This window comes from Nipponia nippon, unplaced genomic scaffold, assembly GCF_047370975.1.
Source record: "Nipponia nippon isolate SJK-2023a ecotype South Korea unplaced genomic scaffold, ASM4737097v1 scaffold_17, whole genome shotgun sequence".
Classification (NCBI taxonomy): Eukaryota; Metazoa; Chordata; class Aves; order Pelecaniformes; family Threskiornithidae; genus Nipponia; species Nipponia nippon.
In genome coordinates, this window is record NW_028262333.1 from 10,357,838 (window position 1) to 10,371,631 (window position 13,794).

The following is a 13,794-nucleotide window of genomic DNA, read 5'->3' on the forward strand; positions in this document are numbered from 1 at the left end:
CTTACGAGGGGGAAACAAACTACACAGCGAAACTCAAACCCATCACGATGAAATGGTGACTCCAGGGCTGAAACCCTACCTGCGTTCGACAGATTAGAGTAAAACATGCCCAGCACACGGAAACACCAACCAGAGCTCCATGGCAGTGTCAGCCAGCATCAACAAGACATTGACAGACACACGTGCTTCAACACCTCTTCTTCAAAACTAACCTGCTTTCTCCTCAGGGAGCTAATGCACTCAAAGATGGGGAAAACAGTCCTCGTTTCCAGACTTCTGACTGTCAGATAACCAAATTTTACCCCAGAAATAAGCCACCTGGGCAGCCAGCAGCTGCCACACTGGCTAGGTTTCAGGCCAAAATCACAGAAAACAATCCACCTTGTCCCAGTTCAAAACACCAAAAATAAAATTGGCCAGTTGGGTGTGGGCTGATAAATTTTCACAAGCAGCAATGGCAACATTTTTTTTTTTCCCTGGCAATTTCATTGGCAAATCTTCTCGCAGACTCCAAATCTAATTAAAATAGGAACAGAATATTTAGTGCAATGGTATTTTTCATTTCTTCAGAAAAATACTGTATTTCTTGTGTTGCTTCAGGGGTTTAATTCAAGAGACCAGTAGAGTAAGACCACTTTTGACGTTAGTTCAAGATTCACATTGGCACAGCCGATTTACATTATTTGTACTTTTTAAAGGTGGTGGTTATAAGGGCATTGGATTAGATTTCTCTTTTACTAACATAAAATCCTAAAATAAATGCAATTTGGTAGTCTGAAAAAACCCACCTTACTCTAACATACAATGAAACTACTTTGTGGCCTTCTGTGTTTCAGGAAAATATCCCACATATTCAGATCATCAGGCAGCCTCACTAGTTAAGACACATTAAAATGAAACATTTTCCATTAAAGTTGCCAAAAACTGGATTTAAATTTATTGCATGACGTTGCATAAGAAAGTATATTATTGAAAACCGTAAGGCATCATGCAATTATCCATCAGCTAATTATTTATTATTCCTTGAAAGATGGTTATATACTCTAAAGTTATAAAACCAGTTTCAAAAAAGTACATAAAAAAATTTAACATAAGCATTAAATATTTTTCACATGTTCGTAGTTTTTAGCTGTTAAAAAGTGCATTCAAACATACTGTACTGGAAAGTTGCTCTGACCAAAAATGATGCCGGAGACTTGTTAAATTAAAAGCTGCAAAAGAATGTTGCATGGGATTAGAAAGCTCACAGGTTGTGGTACTTAAACTTACAAACTTGCTTGAAATTATTTTTCAATCCTCACACTTACAATTTAGCATACGTGATATAATTGGCTAAAAATGTCTATTTTTATAACTAAACAGTCAAATGAATTCAAGTTATGTACACCGAGTGATCAAATAAGGAGCAGACTTAATACTCAGACATGGGACAGAATGTACTGATGCGATTTTGGCATTAATCAATGTACTGTGCCATCCAACGGAAGCCTTCTCCATAGCCTTGTCTCTTTAGCACGCTGCACATAAACACTTCTAGTGGCCTTGCGTTCAATTCTTTCAATGGTATACTGCCCTGCAGAGAGAGAAGCGTTCCAAGTTACAGTATCGTTATAAAAAGACAGCTACTTTACATCGACATTGGTTTCTATGGAATGCCATTATTTAACTTGGGTTGGATACTGGAACTTCAGAAAATAAATTAATCTAAAACTTGTACATGTTACTAAGATTAGGGTCACTTGAGAAATACACTGAGCATGTTTTCATGTGCATCCACATTTGGAGAGGGTGAAGCACATGCAACCAGAGCGCAACAGCAAGCACGTGCACAGAGAATCTGAGAGCTTATACTCAGTTTTCAGTCACAATTCCCTGCTGTTTCTAATAGCTTTCTAACCAGATTAAAAGGTACATTTGCTACCAGTTGTAGGACTGACCATAGCAAGAGTGCAAGTTGCTGGCTTGCCAGTATCAGCACAGTGCGATAAAGCTGTTGCTCAACTGGAGATTCAGAACGGTATTCATACTTCATAGACTACGTGCACTGTTGTAAAAACCAGGGCAGGATACAAAAAAAAAAAGTCACTAGTAACTGTTTATAGCCCATTACATCTATTCTAAAACTAACCTGTGCAATTCTCTTTCACATGGAAAACAAGAAGGTAAAGATTTGTTCCCGCTCAACGTAAACTCTGACTGGCACTGAACTTTAAGGGAAGCACCTAAGAGTAAATACTCTTAGAGGAAAAGAGGAATTACAAGACCAGGTGCCCTCCTCAGCAGAGCCACGCTGCTGGTCATCTACTGGGAGCTGGGACAGAAGCCGCACTGGAATGGCTTTATCAGCTGCACAGAGGTGTCTTTCCAAGGACAAAGAGCAAAGGACAACAGAGCAGCTTGTTTCTAGTGCCCTGTTTCCAAATGTCTCCTACAAGTAGTACACTGTATTTACTTTAAATTAGGAAGAGTTGAAGTATCACGAAGATCCATAATATAAATCTGCCTTGTTGCTACCGATGCCAGTAGGAACTTTCTTTTCCTCATGACCTGCGAACTCAGACTTCTACAATGGTGTAAATCTATTTCTGAGCTTTAGGTAAACCTGTTAAAGTAACGAATTGTACTAAGCCTGCACTTTAAATGAGAAAAGTCACTTACTGAAAGACTTTATCCAGTTTTCTCTTACAGTTCTCACTAGAACTGAAAACTTGCCCATCCTTTTGAAGTACTGCATAGGAAAGTTGAAGTACTAAAAATTATCCTAAATACAATTAAGTTTTCTCTGAAAAATTGTGGCATTAAATAGGACGTAAAGAAGTTGTAGCAGAGATGCATCTAACACACACACAAAAAAGAGACTCCACAATTCATTCATTCTATACATAGTTATTATGTACTAAGTACTTCATAAATTAAAAACCATTTATTTTGTGTAGCTGGAGTGAACTGGAATCAACACACAAATAATGCAAACAAACTCATTAACAAAAAAAACCAACCTAGGCCACAACAACAACAACAAAAAAAGAGCATTACCTTTCCTGTTGTCTGGCCATACAGACCAAACATCTCTCGTAACCTCTCTTCACTAATGGCTTCAGGTCTGTCAATCTTGTTACCAAGAATTAGGATAGGCACATTAGCAATAGTTTCATCTGTCATTAGTGACTACAAAGGAAAGGAGAAAGGAGGAGAGATTAGTTTAGAATATAGAAGGTCAAATCGCTACTACTCATGTCGAGGTGGCAGCAGAGCTCTGTTGAATACTGGGAATTCGAGCTTATTTCTTAGAAGTTAAAACTTTCAAAAAACTTATTTAAACTTACATCAAGTTCTTCTTTTGATTCGAGCAATCTTTCATGATCTGCACAGTCCACCAAGAACACAATGCCATTAATCGCAGGCAGATAGTTTTTCCACACTCTGCGAGCTACAGGGAAGATGTGAATTAAAAACAAAAGGAAATTATCCGAAAATTCAGTGATGCACATCAGTAATTAAGAAGCAACAGGATTTTTTTTGAAGGCTTAGCTTATGTTGCCAGTCTTCAGGATGCAATTTCATGTTTTACAAAACTTGAAATAACGGACCAAAGTATCATTCCCTTTACTGTCATCACCAATCTATCCCACATGCACACTGATGTACCGAAACTTTTTGTGCCTCTCCAAGAATTATGTCAACAAAAGTAAGTTTGAAGCTTAAAGTTAAATGTAAGTGATTCAAAGTACAGAATCCTCTTCAAAATACAGATATCCGTCAAAAATGTGTGCTCTACTGCAACTCTTGCCAAATTGTATTTGGGATTTGTGACAAATGGTGGAGACGGGCAACAGAGCAGTGAATGTTTTTTATACTGTCAAAGATAGCGTGGGAAGTCAATCTCTGCAGCATAGTTGTATTTCTGATCCAAAACAAATGGACTGTAGACAACTCTAACTCAATTCAGTGAAGTGAGTCTACGTATTCTCTTACCCTGAGCATGTCCACCCAGATCGAAGGTAGTGAAAGTCATGCCAGCAATTGTCAGCTCTTCTGAAGCTAGAAATACACAGAATTATGTTCTCTGTGAAGATTATGCAGTGTGTCAGAACAGTCTAACCTTCTAGCATATAGGTTTTACTTTGTCTTGGGTCCTTTCAGTATTTTGCTATTCAAGAAACAAATCAGGGTGATACATTTTCTCTCAAAATCAATGACACATTTGTTTAAAGGTTAATAACATTTTGTTGTTAGAACACATGTGAAATATCTACAATGCTAAGAATAGCAGAGAATATTCGTACATTATTTATCTCTACACATTACACAAACAACAGTTGGCTCTGGCATCTGGTTTGCCACAAAGATAGCATTTCATATACAATACTGTTCAAGGTTTCTCCTCTTCATATCCTTTCCCAATTTCTCACCTCCTTACTGGACTTCACCAATCCACATTTTTAACCTGTGTTAAACTTTTTCTCCTGTGAGGCTACCAGGATAACAATTACACAGCAACCTCTGAACCAAAAAAATCAGAACAGCGTACAGAAATGCTAATTTTCCAGCTGCACAGAGAAGCTGCGCCCTAACACCGCAAGCCCCAATTTCCCACAGCTTCTGTAACCTAGACTCTCAGCTCCATCATTCTGCTTGTTACTCACCTCAAACTTAAATACGCCACATTCAACAATCCTATACACATTTCTCTGAATATTACTTGAACTATCTACAGATTGCAATCCCAGAAATTCCATTGTTTCTCCCCAGTTATACTGTTGGTCTTATGATGTATAATCAGATCTTGCTTTTCCTGCAACACTTTGAACACTTTCTAGCTATGGAACCAGCAATATTAACTTACTGGGGTGTAACGTGGGGACATGTTGTCCCAGTCTGTCATCTTTGAGCATGTGCAGCAGCGTAGTTTTTCCAGCATTGTCCAGTCCAAGAAACACTAGTTTGCCTGATTTCTTGTACAGTCCTAGAACAAAGAAGGACCTACTGATTAATCAGTTAAATTGGTAGGAGTTAATTTCTAGCACTAGAGATGATTTTGCTCCCAGGAGCAAAGTGTTACAGTCATGGTACAAAATACAGACCGGCCAAGCTCCGCAGCACTTTATCAATGCCCTTTGTGTTCTACTCGTACAAACGACATTCACACTTGCTCATTTGCCTGCTGCACTATGTCTACCACATGCAGCTTACGGGAAGCTTAGTGGGGGACAGGCACACAACTGATGTAAACGTGTCACTCATGTAAATGCATTTACGTTATCTTAGGAAAACCACAACAAAACAGGACTAAATTTTGCCAGTGTAGCTTACTCTGCCCCAGCAAAAGGACAGTTTTGCTCACAGGCGATGGAGAGGTACAGTGCTGACAGCAGGCTCTAAAATAGAGACCCATCCTGAACAGAGGGAGTTCTGTTCAACTACCTCCAATTATGAGAAAAAACTTGTTTGAGGCAAAAAGAAAGTTCAGACCTCAATGGATATATTACAGAGAAATTAATTACAATGTCAATAGTCGTAATTAGTATATGTATGAATTCTTTTATGTTGGTTCATAGATTATTTTGACAAAAAGTAACATTCACCCATACCCCCAGCTAAATTGTATGGATATATCCTGAATGGCATCGTCAGGGCAATTCTGTCACACTGCTGTCATGTGATAATGCCTTCATAACAGGAATAAGAAATTTTATTTTCACCGATTGTCATCGTTATAAAAATGCCTTTTCCCCTTTTTTTCCTCTACTTGTAACCCCAGTAAATGCAACAGTTACTGTGAAGGGGGGGAAGGATGTGTAAAACGTGAACACTCCATTTTCTTAAGTTCAAGGTTATCAAGGAGTGATTCTCTTAAACTTGCCAACACTACATCCTATGCCAGGATTATTTTTCACTGCTTCAAACTGATTGACATTCAAAGTAAAACATTTTTAAGACAAATTTCATTAAAAAAAAAAAAAAAATCACATTCTGTACTGAAAAACTACTGAAGTAAGAGTCTCTTAGCTTTGACTTCTTTAAGGAGAAAATCTTCCCTTACTCCCTCTTCAAAGAGCTGTGGCTGGATACTACGCGCTGCACATATCCTTAGAAGCCACTACTGACCCCACAGCCATCACAAGTGCTGAGGGCAGAACACTTACAACACAGGGTGGGGGAAAAAAAAAAAAAATTATATATATATATATATATATATATATATATATATATATATATATGTGCTGAAATTACATGTCTTTAAAAGCAAAACTGGGCTACATTCCTAACAGAATTCTGTCCTCTTTCTGCAAAAGAACTGCAAAATACAGCCAAATATTGTAATGTGGGAGTGTTTAAGTCACCACGATCTTTTACTACATAATGTTATAGTACTGTGGTACTTTGCAATATGCTGAAGAACAGTTTATTTTACCACCACTGCGATGATGCAGAAACATTTTGTGAAGTACACAATCAGACTTTACTGTTAAAGCTCAACCGCCCCATCGCTGCAGTCCCTACACTGAACTGCACCTTCCCCCGTACGCACAACCAACCTTCCCGATCTGCAAACTATGCACCAGCGTCCTGCGCCGTGCCTCGGCACCACAGGCAAGCGGCTGGTGGCCATCCAAAGGGCACGCTGACAGTTGCATAGGTGTCTCTACATGAGGAGGCTAGCGGGCAGCAGAGTGAGCCAGTAACACCAGTTTCTAGAGGCCTCATTTTTTCTTCTTACCTAATGTGTTATCCTCGTATGTTTTATTTGGTGGCATTTTAAGCAATGCTGTTGCACAGGTGGCTACTCAGCCCCGCTGATGCCGCAGCATTACAGAGGCACACATGCCTCTGCCTGGCCGACCTTTACACTGCTGGTGTTTGCTCACTTCTCCCCCTGCCTTTAAGCTAATCTCTGGGATCGCGTTCCAGCATGACATGTTTTGTAACCTGCTGGAATGAATATTTTTTCACATTCCTCAGCTTATTTCATTAATGAACTTTATTATGACAGGTACTTTAGAGTGCCTTCACAGTTCTTTCAAATACAACAACTCATTTCCCAAACTCACCTTCTCACACGCCCAAATGTATATTAGCTATCAAACTACACAGTGGAGGAGAAAGTATTAATGTCTACAGAGAAAGAAGGAGTGGACAAACATTTTCATATATTAACTTATATCACAGGAGAGACTCCAGTTAACACTTACCTTATGAGTTGAACAAAACCCCACTAAACCATAGTAAAATAATATTATTTTTGCTACTCTCAGCCTTGACATCCAGGAGCCTTTGCTCCCAAATCAGGTGCTGCTGCTTTCTCTGAAACATTTCACACTTCCGAAGTGTTTTCCATAGAAACGCAAGACAAACAAGCAGCAATACTTCAGCTATTAGCTACACCAAGACTAGAGTTTATATATACATTAAAAAAAAGATTTGTGTGTTCTAAAAGTATACGTGTGCAAAGATGTACTTCATAAAGTGATTCTTCAGCCTTCTTCAACTGTAAATGTAAATGAGAATGAAAAGGGAAAGTATTTCTTCTAGAATAAGAGAGACATACTGAAAGTAATTCTCCTTCCTACTTCAAGCTCCAGTATCTTTCACCAGAATTAGACTTTGCATGCACGGGAATGGGAAAGCGGGCTAGCATGCAGTAATCACTGCTCAGCTAAGTAAGAGGAGATAAGAAAGATTAGTCAACTTAGTTAAAATTTCACTGGCTATTATTTCAATAGTAGGCCAAGGGTCTAACATTCAGTGAAAAAGTTTAAACTTTCAACTGATAAAAGGCAGGTGGCACAGCTTGCCATGATTCCTTAATCACAAATGCTTTTTATCCACTCCAATAAAATACTTCGAATTTGCAAACTGTGCCTTTTACCTATGTGATCTGCAACTTCTGCTCCTTTTTTTGGTATCCTAACATTCCTTTTCCTCCTGGTTGGTTTTTTTTTTTTCCCTTTTTTTTTTTTCCCCTCCTGTTTTGCACAAGCTAGTATCTCACCTTGGATTGATATGGGCTGCAGACTCTTTTGGCCAGGGAACACTTTCCTGAGGCTCTTCAGCAGACACCAGTGCAGTTTCACACTGATTTCAGTGACACCAGTCACAGAATAACGCACTGCTGAACATGAGCAAGGGCTTCAATATCCAGCACTAATTTTTTTGTGAACAGTCCCTCATATTTGGATTCTCAAGTGATATCCTCGTGTGCAAAAGAAGTGAACTAAAATAACTAAGTTCAGCTCTTTACAGCAGAAAAAGATCAGGATAAACGCCACAAAAGTCAACTGAATTACACCAGCTTAAATGTAGTATGATTAGAAAAAAAAATATCAAACTTATTATGTTCATGAAAGAAAACAATTTTTTCAAGAGGTTAAAGGATTAATGTAAGATTGAGTGGAGAGCACACTCTGGAAATACTCAGTATTGATAAGTGAAACTTTTGTTTGAGTGTCACTGAATATACACCAAAACAAATATTATTATTTAACCAGCGGCTATGTTTGAAGATAACAGAGGTGAACAGTCATTTTATACAAGAATAGCAGAAAGGAAAAACTCCAAACAATAAAAACTTACCTAAAAACTGTAATACGCTACTGAAACCACTGTAAATCCAATCAAATATGAAGGACATATCTGAAACTTATAGTCTGAAATAAACAGAAAATAAAACGCATTTAAGATCTGTCAGAACAGCACATTAAACATCGTAAGATATTTATAGGTAATAAAAGTAATTCAAAGTTCTGGGTGAAAAAGAAAAAAGAATCTAGTTTTGGTAAACTGTATCATGGACCAATTAAGTGACCCCATAAGACATTAAAAAATTAGTGTAGAAATGGAAAACAGAATCCAGACCTTGTGATTCAACAGCAAAGACCTTTTCCTCCTCTTGGAAAACGCTATGTGGACAAAAGTCTTTGCAAGAAATAAAAATAATTTTATCTTAAGTACAGGTTGGTGGAGGTGTGTGATGTTCCACTGAAGATTTCAAATGGGATCTTCACATAAACTTTTCAACTGGGAAAAAGCGGCACTTTTGAGAGGGCAAGAGAGGGATGCCAGCGCAGAGTCAGTGCTCCAGCTGCTCTTGGGAGCTGCTGGGGCTTGAAGCAGACGCGATAAGAGGTTAAAAAGTTTTGTGAAGTTGAATCCAGAGAAGTTTGATACCAAATGAATCCCTATTGTCTGCACAGAACCTGTCTGTTTGGCTTGCAATGGGAAACAACTACTGAGCACCGGAATTGCCATTCAAAGACCGTGACCTCCTGTACTGTCCTGCACAGGCTGCCACAATTTAAACCTTAAATGCAAAACTTATGTTTAAAAAAGGACTCTAGAACACCATGTTTCCCACCAAAGTCCTTCAGCTTTGACTCAAGAACAGAAGGTTGAGCTGAGAGCAGCCAGGTATTATATATATAACCAACACTCCAGTTGTGCCATACAACCGTCAGCCAACTTCAGCCGACCATCACAGGCAGGACACCCCTTGCTACCAGGATGAAGCTCTGCTACTCCACAAATATCCCTTCTTTGTGGTATGGTTAAAAAAAAAAAAAATATATATATATATAAGGCTGCTATGCTCCTCCCAGGGAAAGAAGCAAGTAGCCAGGGTGGATTGCACAGACTGATGAATTCAGTTGTTCCTGCCCTGGAAAAAAACCCTCTGCCACCGAAGGCAGGGCTGCTTCCGAACAGGCGGCCACAGCGGAGGTGTCGAGGGAGCTCTGGCACACCTTGAGTGCCCGGGAGGACAGGTAGCACAGAGGAGGAACCGCTGCTATTGCCAAAGCAATGCTTTGGGGTGCAAGAATAAAGCCATCACTAGGTTCGCTGCGCAGCCATGAGCAATTAATTTCTTAGCTTTCACCTTAATTTCCTCATTATCTAAAGTGAGGATAATCACACTGAAAGCACCAGTTTGACACAGTGAATTAGTATCTAGCGTGAAAACTGCTTGAAAGACTAAAGGGCAACACCCTTAGAAGCATTTAGCCAGCTAATTCCTACTGGAGCGCATAACCCCTGCTACCATCAGGGGACATTGGAGTCTGACTACCCTAGAGAAACTGGACTGCACTGCTAAGTGCAGCTGGCAGAGGCATCCACACCACTGCAGGCTGTCTTGTCGCACTCATTTCGACACTGCAGCGGTACCTTGGGGGGGTCACAAGATGACTTTAGGGCAGCTCTGACCCTGGAGCACAGGACATGGTAGTCGAAACACAGGTCAGAACCAGATCAAAGTCCAGGCATCTGTCATAGCAGTTACACTCACGGTAACGAACAGAGTTCCTCCGCTACACAACAACAGGTATATCTCAGAAACATAATACGGAAAGAGGAGGACAGAATATTCTAATTACGTTTGCTTGCACTGGAACAACATCTTTTCAGCCCATATTTGCCCCCCTGGTTGAAGATGACAAAGCGCTAAGAGTCCTTGATTTTTCCACGACTAACCCCAAAACCCTTACCCACGTCCTACGTTACCCTGAACAACTGACCAGCTGCAACAGGCACAAATTTTAAGAATACAAATCAAATACGCTTGTCAATGCATAAACACCCAGTTACACAACGTCATGACTGAAACTGTCCCTTGCATGGCTAAAAAGCAAAGGTCAAGAATAAGCAAACACGGCAGAACATACACGTCAGCAGATTTATTTATTGCTTGAGCAAAATACCGATCGAGAAAAGCCTCTATGGGGCTTAGAAAAACGATCGACTCAAATAACCTGCAAATCAGGGCAAACAGCGTGATGCAACAGAAGTGCTCAGATTACTGAGGTGAGAATAACTTCACAGCGTTTAGTTGTATTAACCTTTTCCATCTATTAAACTTATGGATAAAACAAAAATAAAATCTTTATGCATTACAGAAAAGACTTTAAGGGGCAAGATTCAAATGATTACAGTGAGAAGAGGATTACTCTGCAAACACAGCTGAAGTAGCACTAATATAGGTTACATTTCCATCACCACAAGAAAATTGGTGTTCGAAACAGAGCTATCCAAATACACCCAGAACAGCCTCCTTATCAGCTGGCAGCGCTTGGAGAAAAATACTTTTAAAATGGGGAAAAAATGGACAGGTAATTGTAAAGGTACGCTAGTAATATTTGAATAGAGAAATTAAATCTACTCTTATCACACAGGAAAAGTAACTACATAATTCACAGCAGTGCCAAATCAAAGCATGAAAAAGCCACAGTGGCTCTGCATTGGTATGAAGAGTTGTTACGCTGCCGAGACATCCAAGTCACAGAGCTACACCAAACTAAGGGGAGAGCTGAGGCTGTTCAATATACACGGACCTAAACTCTCAGGCCCATGCTAAAAATACCATAAAAGCAGAACAATGAAAACTCTGGCAATGGCTGTTCACAAGCCATGATGAATAAAAAAAAAAATATACTATTTTAAAGTTATTTCAAGGGTTGCCTTGAAAATAATCAGTTGCAAGCAGACATTTTAATTAATAAGCGTTAATAAGACATTTTAATGAAAATTTGTACAGGACACAAGACAATCTTTTGATACCAACTACATTTACAGACATCACCAACTACTTAAGATAACTCCTTAAGAAAAATATGAAAGTTAATTTTCTAGCATCACATCAACAACAGATGGCTATCACTTCAAAGTGTCCCCAACAACCCTGGCTAACGTTATTTCATTGGCAAAGTATCATTCAGTAACTCCCATGGAGCCCTGTAAGCCACTCGATAGATCAAGGAGATGGGTTTCCTTACTGGAGACCACTTCTGACTGTGGGGATGCGGAATTCCCACCCAGAGGCTTTGGTAACATCTTGAACCAGCCTCCTGAAGGGAACATCACTGACAGCAAGGACTAGCAAGCAAACACACGCTTATTTCTTTTATATTCTGAAAAACAGAAAATTTTTTCCCCTACTTTCAAGATTTTTCTAGCTAAAAATTCACCATTTCACTTCTGAAACGGTTAGAATAGTGCTTACTTCCGAAGTCTGTGAAACTTTAGATAAGAGAGGAAAGATATCAGGCTTTTAAAGACAGTTTTAAATCCCTTTATGGAATAATTAGGAAACAGAAACCAGTGACACCGAAGCTGAACAGCTCTTGCAGTAACTGGAAACACACTGTGCTATGCCTGAGTGGGTGATGTCAGCAAGAGCTGGGAAAGGAACCTCCGTCCAGCCTAACCGCACCAACTCTGCACACCCCAGCCACAGTTAAGTCTCAAAACACAACTTGCAAGCAAGAGCTTAAAGTCTCCTGTTAAGGGTGTCCTTGCATTTTCTCAAGTAGGATCTAAACACAATCATTTAAAGTAATAGTTTCACATATGATCATTTTAACATTGTAAAATGTTACCATGGACAACAAAAATCAAAGTCCCAATGAAACTCGGTGAATGAGCTGTTATCTGCCTTTTACAGTACAGTTCATTCTATGATATGAAACTGCACTTTGATGCAGTATTTTAAGAGTTGAGGAAAGGGACAGAGTCTGAAAACGAGGTAACAGCATAGATTTTCTTTGGGTATTTTAATCAGTTTTTTGATAGTAAGCCATCTCTTGAGATTTCAGGAAGAGCAATCATCATACTGGTCCATTACTAATTGGGTTGAAAACCAGGAAAGGTTAGGTATTGTATGGCAGACGGCTTAAATTTAGTTATAGCGCATCTTTTGCTCCGAGACAGCCTATTTGAGTTTAGCAAAGATCTTAAGCACATCTGAAAGAGGAAACAGTTTATCTGTGAAGATGGCACCACGACACGCACGCTAGTTCCTGAGGGCACCTGATGCAGCGGTTCGGCTGCAGCCCCGCTCACAAAAACCAGTTGACAGAGCACATCCTCAGCGTAGGGCCCGCTGCAGCCATTCACTTGCTTATTAGAAAAATCTTAAAAGTCATAATTTCTGAAGAAATAACAGTACTTGGAATAAACGTTGACAGATGGGTACAGTGCGACAGACAGTCACAGGAGAAGGCTGCGGAGCACCCACAGGTTACGGGGTGATACCTACACGGCGCTCCTCAGCATGGCAGCCCCCGGGCGAAGCAGGGCCAGGGCTACCGAGGCTCCGCCGAGCGCCGCGGCAGGCCCACGCTCCGGGCGGCGGCGCCCCCAGCCCCGGAGGCCCGACGAGCCCCGAGGGCTCTCCCCGGGGCGAGCCAGGAGAAGAGGGCCTCGAAGGGAGCGCCCGCCCCCGCCCCACCGCGCTGCCCACCCCCGCACGCAGGCCGCGGCCTCCCCGGGCGCGCAGGGACCCCCGGGCAGGCCCACCCGCGGCGCCGCGGGCCGGAGGCCGCTGCCGGCAGGATACGAGGGCGGCCCGGCGCCCTGCGGGGCTCGCCCGGCCCCTCCGCCGGCCACCGAGGGCGAGGCGGCGGCCCCCGGCAGGCCGGGGCGGACCGCGCCCCTCACCGCCCCCCGCTCCGGCGCTCACCCGCCGCCGCCGATCCTGAGGTGCGGGCGCTCCGCTCGCCGGCACCGACACGCAACCCCGCGGATGCGCCCCGCTCCGCCCCCGCGCGGCTCCTTCCGGGCCCGGCCGGCCGCGTCGCACGCACCGCGGCTGAGGTCCGGTCCGGTCCGGTCCGGTTTAGCTCGGCGCTGCGCTGCGCTGCGCTCCGCCCGGCCCACGGCCGCGGGGCCCTCCCGCCGGTGCCGCCTCTCCCCCGCGGGACCACCCGCAGCCCGGCCTTGCCCCTGCCCCTGCCCCCTTAAGGCGCCAGGCCCCGCCCACTGCCGCAGCGCGCCGCTCCCGGAAGTGCCACGTGTACGCAGTGC

The 13,794-nt window shown here is 42.0% G+C and overlaps 1 protein-coding gene across 2 annotated transcripts; it reads right to left on the reverse strand.

Annotated features, from left to right (window-relative positions):
• Window positions 1–908: 908 nt before the first annotated feature.
• Window positions 909–13,714, reverse strand: SAR1B (secretion associated Ras related GTPase 1B). 2 transcript variants are annotated; one of them, XM_087754227.1, is made up of 7 exons: window positions 13,575–13,714; window positions 8,575–8,648; window positions 4,847–4,966; window positions 3,976–4,041; window positions 3,327–3,430; window positions 3,037–3,168; window positions 909–1,573 (listed from the first exon to the last, which is right to left on the reverse strand). In XM_087754227.1, the coding sequence occupies exons 2-7, from the start codon at window positions 8,630–8,632 to the stop codon at window positions 1,457–1,459; spliced, it is 597 nt and encodes a 198-aa protein (XP_087610353.1). In that variant the 5' UTR covers window positions 8,633–8,648; window positions 13,575–13,714; the 3' UTR covers window positions 909–1,456. The 2 variants fall into 2 exon arrangements, with proteins under 2 accessions (XP_087610353.1, XP_087610352.1); XM_087754226.1 differs by having other exon boundaries at window positions 13,451–13,701.
• Window positions 13,715–13,794: the final 80 nt, after the last annotated feature.